General features: G+C 46.0%; 1 protein-coding gene, 1 long non-coding RNA gene and 1 other non-coding gene across 3 annotated transcripts in view; 2 read left to right on the top strand and 1 right to left on the bottom strand.

Annotated features, from left to right (window-relative positions):
- Window positions 1-2,240: 2,240 nt before the first annotated feature.
- Window positions 2,241-13,949, bottom strand: part of CDHR3 (cadherin related family member 3) — a 71,160-nt gene continuing 59,451 nt past the window's right edge. The window contains 5 exon segments of the mRNA XM_024991049.2: window positions 2,241-5,513; window positions 7,250-7,298; window positions 8,943-8,974; window positions 10,452-10,465; window positions 12,555-12,736. Coding sequence (XP_024846817.1) covers window positions 5,209-5,513; window positions 7,250-7,298; window positions 8,943-8,974; window positions 10,452-10,465; window positions 12,555-12,736 — 582 coding nt within the window. The 3' untranslated portion in view covers window positions 2,241-5,208.
- MIR2284B (microRNA mir-2284b) lies at window positions 10,310-10,380 on the top strand. The gene has a single exon (NR_031199.1). It is a non-coding gene; the product is annotated as a microRNA mir-2284b (primary transcript).
- LOC132345084 (uncharacterized) overlaps window positions 12,384-13,949 on the top strand; it is a 39,157-nt gene continuing 37,591 nt past the window's right edge. The window contains exon 1 of the long non-coding RNA XR_009494212.1: window positions 12,384-12,721. This is a non-coding gene — a long non-coding RNA (uncharacterized lncRNA). The remainder of the gene's footprint in view (window positions 12,722-13,949) is intronic.

The raw sequence follows: 13,949 nt of genomic DNA, 5'->3' as shown, positions 1-13,949 counted from the left end.
TACCACCATTAAAATATCATATATTTATACATAAAGGATATATCTACCTATGACATGTGCATACATATGAAATATGCATACATGTGATATATATGTACATGTGTATAACCTGTTTATCTATCATTTCTATGGAAATAAACAAAGGCTAACTATATGAGAAAAGCAAAGCATATTTATTTGTACCTTACTGTAGTAAGCAAGTCAGCCACCATCACTCTTGGCAGAGACTCAAAAGCGGGCAGAGGAATGGGAAAGCTTTGTAGTAGAACAAAGAGAAGGCTTGGGGTGCTCTGATTGGAGGCTGTCAGCCTGGGGAAGCTGTCGGTGGGCTCACTGGAGGGAGTACATCCTATGGTGTACATTTAGTTTTCTCTGGCTGGTCCTAAGTTAGAAGTGGAGATAAAAATTAGGGAAGATGACTGTTATTAATCAAGTCCTGGCCATTTGGGGCTGATATCCCAGGGACGGGGGAGCCTGGTGGGCTGCTGTCTATGGGGTCGCACAGAGTCGGACACGACTGAAGTGACTTAGCAGCAGCTACAGAACTTATTGTTTAGCTTCCTGGATTGTTACTAGAAACAGCCATTCAGCTTCCTGCAAGCCTGACTTATGGCAGGCTGGCTTCCCGGGCTGTTTACTGTAGATAAGGGGGTTGCTTTCCTAGGCAGGTTGCTGCAGGTTGTGTGGGCCCAAGTTCTATGTTTATATGTGGTTGGGCCATCGTCCATTTTCATATTCAGTCTCTCATCCCTCACTAGAATGTTAACACTAGGAACATTGTTTTATTTACTGCTGTCTTCCCAGAGCCTAAAACAGTGCCTGGGACCTAATCGGCACTCAGTAACTATTTGTTGATCACCATCACGTTTGTGTAAATCTAGTTAGAGAAGATGTACTCTGCTACATGACTCAGGTTGGAAACCAGCCGTCACCTTGCTTAATTCTATCCGGTTCTACAAATGTTTGTTGAATAGTTGCCACGCCTCCGGAAGGCTCTATATTGGCTGCGGTTATTCACCCCAGGTGACACAGGACAAGCACTGGCTGAAAATTGATTGACAACCAAGATTCTGAATGCTTCAGCCTTCGCTCAACATTCTCTTCTCTCCCACTGCAGACTCACAGCTAGCTCTGAGAGTCCTTCAGCGTCCAGGTCATCCCTCACACTTTCAGAGACTGCTGTGGCCCCATCTGCTTTCTCCCATGCCCACTACCCACGAAACTCATTTATTTCACATTCAGTGCCAGCAGTCGGAGAAGGCAATGGCACCCCACTCCAGTACTCCCATGGATGGAGGAGCCTGGAAGGCTGCAGTTCATGGGGTCGCTGAGGGTCAGACATGACTGAGCGACTTCACTTTTACTTTTCACTTTCATGCACTGGGGAAGGAAACAGCAACCCACTCCAGTGTTCTTGCCTGAAGAATCCCAGGGATGGGGGAGCCTGGTGGGCTGCCATCTGTGGGGTCGCACAGAGTCGGACACGACTGAAGTAACTTAGCAGCAGCAGCCAGCAGTGGCTGCTGTCTTTTCAAAGAACTGGTTATCGTCTCAGTTGTATTATTCCTTTGAGCAGGCGCCACATCTCACCTCCCATACACATAGTGGGGTCTCGGTGATCTGAGTCTACCCCCCATTCCCCACCCCATCCTGTGACTGACCTTTTCCCTGGCCTCAGAATACATCCATCCTCCACATAAGGAAGTCACACCTGACTCAGAGCTGCCATGCAGAGGTTATAAGCAGTATGCTGTTCAGATAACCCAAGACTGGGGCCCCTCCTTGGGCATCTCAAGTATTTTCTAATAAAGGCTCCCTATTAAATTTGTTTTTTTGGCCAAGCTGAGCAACATGCGGGATCTTAATTTCCTGACCAAGGATTGAACCCGTGTCCCCTGCATTGGGAATGCGAAGTCTTAACCACTAGACCACCAGACAAGTCCCCACATTAATTTTTTTTTTAATATTTAAGCGATTCTGAAATATATCCTCTTCCAAAAAGGAAATTCCAGACTTGGGTTAATTTATCTTTCAAATAGAACACTCAAGGAGCCAAGAAACAGACCAGGATGGGAGTGCAAATAGAATCTTTGAGGATGGGTCACAGCAGGCTGCCTGTGGCCACAGCAGGCCGAGTGTAAGCTCCGAGAGGGCAGGGCCCTGGGGCTGCTGTGTGACAACGAGTCAGCACCAGGCACATAGTGTTTGCTCCGTAAACATTTACTGAATGGATGGCAGGTGTAAACACACACGATAAATTTGAAATCAGAAATGCCAAGTTTCAATAGCCATCATTTTCTAGATTCACTATTTGGTTGCTTTAATTTTCTCAGCCATTACAAAACACATTACACAAAAAGGCAAATGATAGATCTACAGACGTGAAGGGAAGTGAAGTCGTTCAGTTGTGTCTGACTCTTTGCAACCCCATCGACTGCAGCCTACCAGGCTTCTCCATCCATGGGATTTTCCAGGCTGGAGTGGGTTGCCATTTCCTTCTCCCTACAGACGTGAGAGAGGGCTATAAGGAGCGTAAGCCTCATTGCCCAGTTTTTCTTCACACGTGCTCTGAACAAAACGGGACAGCAATGCAGACCCCGCTTCCTACTGAACACGAGGGAAAGCTCCAACTTCAGAATTCACCATGGGCTTCCACATCCCTCAGTGGATCCCTCTGTGACCTGACCTCTGAACATGTTTGCTTTAATTTTTAATGACTCAGAATCAGGCAAGTCAACATTAGATACAACAAATTTATATGTGATTAAGTCCTTGGGAAAGAAATGTGAGAGAACTTTTACATGGTTCCCAATGGAGAAGGAAATGGCAACCCACTCCAGCGTTCTTGCCTGGAGGATCCCAGGGATGGAGGAGCCTGATGGGCTGCCGTCTATGGGGTCGCATAGAGTCAGACACGACTGATGCGACTTAGTAGCAGCAATGGTCCCTGGCTTGATTTTACTCAGGTAATTTATTTTTCAAACCTGGTTTAAATAATCTAGTCCTAGACCTGAGACTTCTGATTGCCCCTAATTGAATAGTCCAATATGCAAAAGAAAAAGGCAGTTTCTTTTGGCAGAAGTTTCCTGGTACTACTCCTGACCCATATCTTGGGCTCCTCAGTGTTCACATCTTGGGGCTTGGAAGACGAGTCTTCCTGCCCATCACCAGGGAGAGAAATGACTCTTCAAGCAGACCCTGGGTTTCGAGAGGTCCCTCCCTGTGCCTAACTTAAATCTCTCTTTCTGTCCAAGAAGCACGATCCCCTCCTGCCCTGTCATCTCAGGAGAAGGGAGAACAGCTGTTTGCCACCCTCCTTTTAATCATCCTTAATGGGCTCGTAAACAGTTATCAGGCACCCCCTTCAGCCTTTTCGGAGCTTCATTTTACTTACATTGAGGCTGAGAGCTTCTGAGGAAGGCCTTTTACTCGGGGCCCCACAGACTTGCCGAGTCTTAAATGGGTAATCAGCCACTTCACCCACTTTAACCTCCACAAATGAGCAGCTCTGCCTTCTTTGCAAAATTTAAACCTATTCAAGGGAGTTCCCTGGCAACCAACCCTTATTAATAAATCACACTTGCTCTAGGCCAGGATGGGGCATTTTCTAAATGTTTCTTTTTCTTGAGAAGTCACACCAAAGCCGGCACACAATAAACAGTGCAGCTGCTCCCTCCCAAGTTCTGCATTTGCAAGATGGATCCTGGCTGCCTCGTACAGGCCATCCTGGGCCTGGGAGAGTTCTCATCTGTTACCCCAACCGGGAAAGTGGGTACTGCTCCAGTGGACTCTCATCTAGTCCTTTCCTGTGGTCACAGCAGCTAAGGAGCAAGACATGGAGCGAAGGTGAGGATTACTTGGCCTCTACCAGGCACACACTGAAAATTTCCATTTTCTGTTCCATCACAGGGAGGCTTTATGTTTGGATCATTGCTTGTGCCCACGGTGAATGTCTCAACTGTATGAATGGCTAGGGCTTCCCGTTGTGTCTCTACTCAGTCCTGTGGTCTCCCTCAAGAGGAGGTAGAGAAGTAGCTGGGCAGGTAGGTTGCAGGGTTGATGTTGTTTTAGCTTTGCAAAAAAGAGTGGCTTTATTTCAAGAGGAATTTTCACCAGGGTGACTAAAATGAAAAGGACTGACGACACCAAGTGTTGACCAAGGAGGAAAGCAATCAGAGCCCTCCATCATTGCCGGTGGAATCGTAAACTGGGGCCACCAACTTGAGACTCCTCAGATTCCAGCAATGGCTCTGGCCATCCCACTCCTAGGAATAGGCTCAGAAGAAACAAGTGTTTGTGCTACCAAAAGATGTGGAAAAGGAAGTTCACTGTGCTGTAATCTATAATAGTAAAAAAAAAAAAAAAAAAACTGGGAGCAGCCACCTAAATGTGGGATGGATAAATGACATGTGGTAGATTCCCTCAATGGGATAAGATATACAGTGAAGAGATGGATGGTTACACACAGACATGATGCTTAGTAAAAGGAGCCAGACACAAAAGAGTGTGTTCTGTGTAATCCCATTTATAGGAAATTCCAAAAAGGCAAAAGTAATTTATGACAATAAAGACCCAAATAGTGGTTGCCTCTGGCAGGAGTCTACATGGTATCAAGCTGAGTGCCTTAGATCTGTGCGTCTTATTGCTTTATCAGTTTTACCTTAATGAGAAGGAATTAAAGGTATCTAGTGTGTTTTCTTCTTTCCAGATGAACAACTTATTATTTATTCATCCTTTTTTCCCCACTGCTCTGCCTCTTTAGAAAAAGATTAGAGGTGATTTACAATGGTGTTGAACTGTATTTATCAGTGAAGAAATCTGGGAGACACCAAAATTAAGGCAGGGAAAAAAAAAATGTGGAACCAGATGGGAGGGTAGCCCTCAGAATTTAGGCAGCAGGTCTCCTGCACTTCCCGAGGGTGAATGGAATGGAATGCGGCTTCCTAGAGTCAATACGAAGAAGAAACACAAGTCCACATTCAAGTTAACAGTCCAGCTGGTCAGAGGCACAGATGATTGAGCAAAACCACTCCTGGGCCATCTCAGAAAAAGGCAACTCTGGGATCAAACCCATTTCTGTTTAAAGTTTGTCAAACACTCCTTCTGGGACCCTGGATCCCCTACATTTTCTGCCTCCCACTCTGCCCTTGAAGAATGTAAGGTGAAGCGGCATCCAGACAGTCAAGTTCGCTCACTGCATTGCCTAGTTCACTTCTCTGGGTGCCGTTTGGGGGATGCCCCTCTCGTGAAGGCTGAGTTTCTGTTCTTTGGGGTGCTTGGCATGCTGTCCTGGCTCCTGGGCCCCAGGCCTGCATCCTCAGCCTGGACTTTGATGCTCAGACCATCTCTTTCCTTGTCAGTGCTCCTTGGTGTCCTGGTCCCTTCCTGAGGGACAGGTCTTCTTGGAGCAGCTCCCTGGGGGCTGGACTCTTTCCATTTTGGCATTTGGGTTAAGGAGTCTTTCCACTTTCTGGCTCCAGTTTTTGAGTTGAATTCATATATTGCCCCAGTAACTAGGGGGAAAAAGAAATACACAACCAATATATAAACAAAGGAATCCAAGTGCTTCTCTGCTTCCCCCCTCCACTCAGCTCTCATCTCACCCCCAGCTAGAAAGAAGGAAAGCAGGCTTGTGAAAAACACAGACAAGCTGCAACAGCCTGCCCTTTCCAAGAGCTGAGCTACGTGGCTCTGACCACTCGGGTTGCAGATCTCAATGCTTCCCTAGAAAGAAAGGTTTAAGAGAGTCTCTTCCCCAGTGGCTCAGATGGTAAAGAATCTGCCTGCAGTACAGGAGACCTGGGTTCTATTCCTGGGTCGGGAAAATCCCCTAGAGAAGGACATGGCAAGCCCCTCCAGTATTCTTGCCTGGAGAATCCCATGGACAGAGGAGCCTGGTGGGCTACAGTCCATGGGGTTGCAAAGAGTCAGGCACGACTGAGCAATTACCACATTCACACTTTCACAAGGTCACCTCAGTGGCAGGACTAGAGGCCACAGAAGTCTGGAACTCGATGGGAGCTTCCAATACATTAGGTCTATTTTCTCATGGAGTTACCCATTACGTTCTGATTTGTTTGTTTAAAAAGACCCCCTGAATCCCTGCTATAAGCAGGAACCCACCAAATAAGAAAAGAAACTTTGATTTTTATTTACGTTATGTTAGCAGAGATTTACAGACACAGACCCACAAATCTGGCCTCTTTTGAGATGATGCAAGGGAGCCATTTTTATCATGTCGGTGCCAGCAGACGCTAATTGGTGTTTGTTCACATTAGTCTAGTTGGCTCATTTCTTCCTTTTTCCTTCTCTCAAAAACACAGACGCAGGAGAACAGCCTCGGCCCTTCCTGGCTTTTGCCCCAGAAGATCTAGTTTCCAGCGTGCCCCTGCTCCTGCAGCACGAGTGGCCTCTTAGGCAGAGGATCCCACCAGCACTTATGCTAATATGGGCACATTATGGTAACAAGTACCTAATAATAGAGGGAAATTTAATTCCAGCAGCAGCAGCAGCCTCCCCTGGAGAGGAGCCATCCTCCTTCCGAGGAGGACCGAGCTGAGCCGTTCACATGTGAGGGTGGCAGGAAGCCAACACACTTGCCTCCCGAATTTGGTTTCCTTCCCTTTATTCACGTCTATAATTGAGCCTTTGTAAGTGAAGGGATGTGTGTAAAGGAGCTAAATTTGGAGCTGATTTCATGGGGGTGATGAGAGCTCTGGAGGCCAGCTTTACCTTATGTTCATCTTGCCGACCAAGAAGAAATTCTTGGCCCTGATCAAGGGGAAAAAGAAGCCAAGCTTGCCATTTCTCCATATCTCTCATTACCAACAGGATGGTGTTAGAAGCATTCAGAAAGGATAGGAGGAGTGGGGAAGAGGGTGGGGGGAGATGGAGTCCCAGTAAGCAGAAAAAAAAAAGTGGGTTATTGAATTCACAAATTCCCTGAGTTGGTTTGTGATTCAGGAAAGGGAGGCTAGACAGAGGCATGGTCCTTGACGGGGAGCCTCTAGGTAGAAATCTTCTGAGGCCTCACACGTGAGATCGTATGCTTGAGAATCAGCCAGCCAGCTCTGCTTTGAGCTGATCTCATGTTATAGGGAAGCCTGGAAGGGTCAGCATTGTGTAGGCACCACAACCAAGTGGATTGACAGACTTGAGTGAAGAGCAGGACATCGGACAGGGTCCTCCATGATTCTATCAGCCTGGAATATGAAGAGCCCACTGATAGGCAGCACTGCCATGTAATTACCTGGGTCTGTGGCTTCTCCATCAAAGACTGTGTTCATCTGCATTGTTTCCTAAGGAAAAGAGACAGTTTCAAGCACAGCTCTACACTCTTCCTCCCAGGCGAGACTGCTCTTCCTTATAGCCCAGATTCCTCACCCAGGGCCTACCTGACATTTATTTATTCCATAGGTGCTGTGCTAGGTGCAGGGGACACAGCGGTGAAGAGGCAGGGGGGTTACTGCTTGCAGTCAAGCAGGAGCCTTTGACAAAGAGGCATTGCAATATACAGTGAGGAAGACTATGATGAGAGAATATAGGATACTATGGGGTCGTTGGGCAGGGGGTGGGAAGAAGCCATTTAATGCAGACTTGGGGGTAGGAAAGCATCCTGAGTAAATTCTATCTAAGCTGCACAGAAGGAAGAGCAGAAATGCCATGCAACACTGGCCAAGGTCGACATCATCCAAGATCTGCCAGGCAGATGTTATACTCAGGACAGGCACAGAGCTGAGGCCAGTGCAACGCTGCATCTGGGGCTGGCCTGCCTCACCTAAGCCTAGGGCTCCAGGCCTTTTTCTTCCCCAGATCTGTACTCTGTGCTGCCCCCCAGGATCTGACCTCTGCCCATAGAAACACCCCCACCCCTCACATAGTGCCCTTCCATGATGCCACTCTTCAGCAGGCTCATGAGGATGGTGTTTGGAGTTTAGTGGGCCTTCCACTCCTGTTTTCATCACATAAGCCATTACCTACTCACTTGCCCACAACTCCCTGCTGTGAAAAGAGAAGGAATGGCTTTCATCCATTTGATCTGCTCAGAAGCTTCACTTTTTACAGTCTTGGGAATTGATTTATTTAATCGATGAATTTCATTGTACATAGTTCTCAGTCTCTGTGTGGCATCACAATAAGATCCAGGAGACAGGGGATCACCTCTTCCTTCTGTTTGTACACAGACTGGTAGTTATAAGCAGCACTTCCTCCTCGTCCCACATATCATTTCCCAAACTCATGGGTCTTGGGTCATAACAGAATCCTATTATCAGGGGCTGGGGAAACCTGGAGTGGTCACCTTCAAAATCTGTCACTTCCCATGGGGTGCATCAGATCAGTGAAATAAAAACAAAGAGGTCAGGTGAAGAGGCAAATCCCCAGCTATCCTGTAATGCTTTGCCTTTACATGAAGTCGTCACAGTTTTCACAATATTTCCCCACCTGTTATCTCATTCCACCAATGAGGAATCTAAAGCTTAAAGAGGCTGAGGGATCCCCAAGGTCAAGGTCACATGGCCAAGCAGAGAGAGCCATTCCCAACCCCATACACTACTCTTTTTCTGTCACTTTTCCCACAAGGTTGTGGAAAAGCAAAGCAAAACTAAATCCTACTGAAGGCTGAAGCACCAGTTCTGGTCTTTAAGTTCCTCCCCACCTCCCCCAGCTCACTCTCCTGGAGAAGTGGTGTGGATAATAAACACCACTATTCAATATTTATGAAATCCAGTTCTTCTGCAAATATATCAGCAGACAAGTTCAGTGGAGGGAACAAATTCTATCAGGAGCTCGTCACACAGCAATCAGTTCCAGTGGCCACGTATAGGCATCTCCCTGAATGATAAACACTTCCACGGGGCTGTGGCAGGGCTGCCTGGGAGGAGGATGAGAGCCTACCACCCCACCCTCCCCCCACCAGGTATCCAGGGGTCAGCTGTCCTTACCACCATGACCTCTCTCTTTGTGTTCTTCATTTCTGCAGGGAAGAGGACAGAAGTTAAGCTTCTTGGACACTAAATTGACCTTAAAATTCTACCTCCACCATGAGACCTCATCTTCTCTGAGTTTAGTATTGCAGGCACAGCAAAGAATTTTCTGTCTCTAGACATGTTTGTCGACAGCCTTCCATCTTCTCAGAAACACACACACATCATACACAATTAAAACAATTTAAAAATTCTTTTTCCATGTTATTGTTATTACTAGAAATTAGCTTTTAAATGGCTTTGTACGTGCATGCTAAGTCGCTTTAGTTGTGTCTGACTCTTTGCGACCCTATGGACTGTAGCCAGCCAGGCTCCTTTGTCCATGAGACTTTCCAGGCAGGAATACTGGAGTGGGTTGCCATGCCTTTCTCCTGGGGATCTTCCCAATCGAGGGATCAAACCCAGGTCTACTGCATTGCAGGCAGATTCTTTACCGTCTGAGCCACCAGGGCAGCCTAGTGCCACTGGGAAGCTCAAAATGGCTTTATAGGTAAATAAGAAATGTGAAGTTGCTACATTGGTTGTGTGAGGATTCTTTGCATCCTTATGCCCCTTTAAAAAAGTAACTAGGATGAGAGCTTATGGAAACTCTCGTTTATTACAACGATCTCATTTGATATGATCACTAACTACTGCAGTCGAATTTCTAACCCTGTTAGACACCCCTTGTGCATGTCAGATGCATGCACCAATGGCTGGCGTGGTCAGAACAACCGCTTATCAAAAACACTCTTTCCAGGTCTTTGCCCATCCCTCCCCATAGCTTGGATTCTCCCTGAGGCCACAGCTTTGGTGGCAGTGGTGACTTCTCCTCAGATGGACCTTGCTCTATTCACCAATGCCCTGAAATCACTCAGGTCTCCCAGCGCATCTGACTGTACCCAGCCCTCATTTCTAACTAGCCTGACCTAAATAACATGAGAAAATGACCAAATCCATTACACTCTGAGAATAAAGTATCATTTATCCATAAAAAAAAAGAGACATTGGTCTAATACGGAGCACTAGCTGTCCCCTCCGTGTGTGGCAGTGCATAGATTCTGTGTTTAACCCACAGAGAATTCTTCATTCCTGACCTGCTTGGTGGGGAACAGACCTTTAGATGCTGATGTTGAACTGACGGGAGGAGACTCAGTAAGGAACAGGCAGGACCAAGTGAGAGATCCGAGTGGGCCAAAGGCCCCTTGCAGCCCGTCCTGCCCTCCCCTCCCTCCAGCTGCGTGTGACCTCTGTTTCATTTCATCCACAGATGATGCGGCAGAAAACCACCAAGACAGGACTGTGCCCTGATTTTCCACTAAGTTGGAGTGCTTTTATATATTAGATTGGCTGAAAAGTTCGTTTGGTTTTTTCCACAAGATGTTAGAGAAAGAACCTGATTGAACTTTTTGGCCAACCCAAGAGTACAACAGAGCCAGCAAAAAAACAACAAGAGCAGCAAACAAAGGTAACTAACATCATACGTACCTACTTTCTTCACCCTGTGAGGGGAGAAAGGGTGGACAAGAATTAACCCGAGAGCATTCTGCCCTGGTTTACCCTTGACAACATGGAAGCCTTTGGGCAACTATGTCCCCCAGGATTCAGAGTCTGATTAAGAGAAGGACCAGGGCTGGGGACTAAAGTGAAGACTGGACTCCCAGCCCTGCTTCATCACTATTGGGTTGGGACTAAGGAGGTTCTGAGAACTTGATGAGCTTGAAAACTACTGCTTTCTAGAACTTCAGGGACTCTATTTCCTCTGACACACTGAGGGAGGGCCATGACCACCCCCATCAGACGGCTGGGCCATTCTTCCTGGCTGGGCTTCTTCCCCAGCAGCCATCTGACCAGAAGGGGTGGGTCACCCTGGGAAGGTTCAGCGACTAGGAGTTAAATTTTGGCTTTCTGTAACATGAAGAGCTGGACGCTTGATGTTAATACCCTTCCGTAACAATCTTGAATTCTGTAGTTCTGTGACCTTAATTTTATTCTTTGTTACTGGACAAATGTTGGTTGCCTTATGATACAACAAATTGCCAGAGAGGCCAGGTCTGAATCTGAATCACCAGCTAGTTTTTCCTTTTTTTAAGTCAACCTTGTTGAAAACAATATTTCAAATGTAAATGAAAGCAACCAGGTTCAAGGTGCACATTTAACCATAAATTGCATGTGAGTTGCAGTGTCTACGGGATTACCTCCTTTAAGAACTTCTGCCCAAATCCCATTGCAGAGCACCACCATTCTTACAAGCTTAAGCATCACTCTTTTGGAGCCAGTTTTTTTTTTTTCTCAAATCAATTTGTGAGTACAGTCCAAATAAAAATGCCTTTTTTAATTTCAGCAGATGCTCAGGGATTTCTTACCTTGAAGTCAAGGTTGCCAATAGCAACGAATGTCCCCAATAAATATGGCAAAATGCAATGCACATCTTTATGCTAATACCTTATACTTTTATCCAGTCTTTCATCCATAGACTTAAAATTATTTGACAGTACTAGTTAATCTTCAAAATACCTTTAAAAGATGCATGTATCTTATCACCCCTTCTTTTTGCCAGTGAGAAATTCCAAAATTGGAGGTTCCAATACCACAAGATACTTGAGTGTAGAGCTAAACTTGGAATCTGAAGTCCTGTACTCACTGGGACTCAGCCATGAAAAATCATGCAACAAGATTTTAAAAACGTGTGTATTATGCATTTACTCGACATCAGGAACAGTGCTAAGTGCTTCCTTTGCATTTGCTCATTTAATTGTTTGGTTTTCAAATAAAGAAATTGAGATTCACAGAGGTTGTCATTGCTTAAAACCATGTACCCAGAAAATGGTAGAGCCAAGATTTGAACCCTAGCCTTATCTGACTCCAAAGCACAGGCTGAGAAACCCTCGTGTTCTCATTGTAAGAGCTACTGAGACTCAAGAAACTGACTCTGGGGAATCTTATAACAATTCAATGCTTTCTGCACTTCACTCTAGTACCTCCCTTTAGCTGGTAATAGACACTCTGTAGAGCATCACTGAAAGAGGCATATTAGTGAGCAGGTGAGGATCCAAGGGAGAAGAAGCTGACCTGCGTTTACAGCCCTCGAGAGGGAGGGATCAGGGCCATGTGCAAAAGAAAAATGATTATTTAGTCACACCAAAGCCCAGTTGAGTCACTGGAGACAAAAGCTTAATTCCCTTATTAGTTTCTCATGCTTCTAATTCCATCCCATTCTTTAAATATTCCACAAATAACAGCACAGCATATTCCACTGCTACTCATGACTGGCCTTGTTTTTGAAGCTTTTATCCAGGGCAAGGTTACCAAGAAGTTGAAACCCCAATTTCACTGAGAACACATCAAGGACAGGCAGGTGCCAGGGAAAAGCAAAGGAAGGGTTTTCAGGTCTGGTTTGGTGAAGGAGGTCCACCAGGACAAGGAGAGCTGGATGCCTTCCCTATATCTCTGTTTGCTTCCTTCATTCCAGACACCCTCTCTACCCTGTGGAGAAATCTGAACTGTCTACCTTTTCTTCTCCAGACATCACCAGAAGCAGTGTCCTCTGAAAGGAAATGATGGGAGGAACCCAGCCCACTGGCAACTTACAGAGTTTTCTTGTGCTTTTCAGTCTTGCAGGGACAGTGTCTGTGGATGGCTTTGGCCAGCAGGACGATCATGGACACCAGGAGACCCAGAAGCAACATGGAGCCCAAAGTGATGACAAAAGGCACATACCAGGCAGATGGAGAATACACGTTCTTCCTCAGGATCTGGTAGGTGATCCTTGGCTTGAATGATAGAAGCAGGAGAGTGAGTGGGGGCTGGTGGTGTCTTTGACTTCAGCACCCTCTCATGTTGGGTGGCTGAGTGTTCATTCTGCTCTTTGTTCTTGCTCTAAATATCTGATATCTGTGTGCTCATCATTCTAGCTGCTTTAACCCATCACCTTATTTATAGTCTTGCCATACATCATCCAAGGAAATGGCAACCCACTTCAGTATTCTTGCCTGGAAAATCCTATGTACAGAGGAGCCTGGAGGGCTACAGTCCATGGGGTCGCTGGAGTCAAACATGACTTAGCAACTAAACCACCATACATCATCCATTAGACCAAAGCCCAGAAAATGTAGGGAACTGGGAAGCAGCTCTAGGCTTAATTTCATTCACTCTCTTCCCCTTTCCCAAAGATAAAAATTCCATTGGCATTTTTTTCCCTCCCAAATAATGGCATAATCTAGGGACTAATATAGCCATTGTCTTTCACTGGAAAGGCATGAGCCATGAAAGTTGTTTTTTTGTTTTTTTTTTAAATACTTTGTAGGCTTCTCAGTGTTCACTCACTACCAGCTGCATTGCCAGCTGAGCAGGCTGTTATCACAGTGAGACCTCAAGTTCAGTGTTTGCTTCTCAGAGAGGGAGACAGATAACAAACAAGTTATAGAGATTTCCAGATGGGGGATGTCACAACTGGGTTGTGTAATAAGTCCCAGAAAGATGGCGGCTCCTTATTCAGAGGCACCAACTGGCTCCTACCATCACTGAAAGCCCTTGAGGACACCTAATGCCTCCATTCATTGGAAGGAGAGGAGAGGAACGTTGAGCAGCTCTTGGTAAGACTTGGAGAAGCAGAATTTGAACACCTATCATAGGTTGCTTTCTGAGGTTCTGATTCCTTCTGTGTACTCCAATTGTGGGGCTGCTTGCCAGGGGCACAACTTTTACTAGGAGCAGGAGGAAAGGGGACAAAAGAGTCTGTATGAATAGAAGCCAGTTGATCAAGGAGTCAGGGGTGATAATCCTCTTGTCAGATTCTAAGACTCTCCCCTCCTTTATTACACTGATTCTATTGTGGCACCTGCTTATTTTCTTCCTACTGTTTAGGACAATTTGTAATTAGTTTATTAATTTGCATCCCTGCTTGTAATCTGTCTCCCCCTCTAAATCAGAGGTGCTCAAACTTTGGTGCAATCTAAAGGCTTATTGAAAACACAGATTTCTGGA

This window comes from Bos taurus, chromosome 4 (assembly GCF_002263795.3).
Source record: "Bos taurus isolate L1 Dominette 01449 registration number 42190680 breed Hereford chromosome 4, ARS-UCD2.0, whole genome shotgun sequence".
Taxonomy (NCBI): domain Eukaryota; kingdom Metazoa; phylum Chordata; class Mammalia; order Artiodactyla; family Bovidae; genus Bos; species Bos taurus.
The sequence above is the reverse complement of the archived record's forward strand: the minus strand, read 5'-3'. Positions and strand labels throughout refer to the sequence as shown.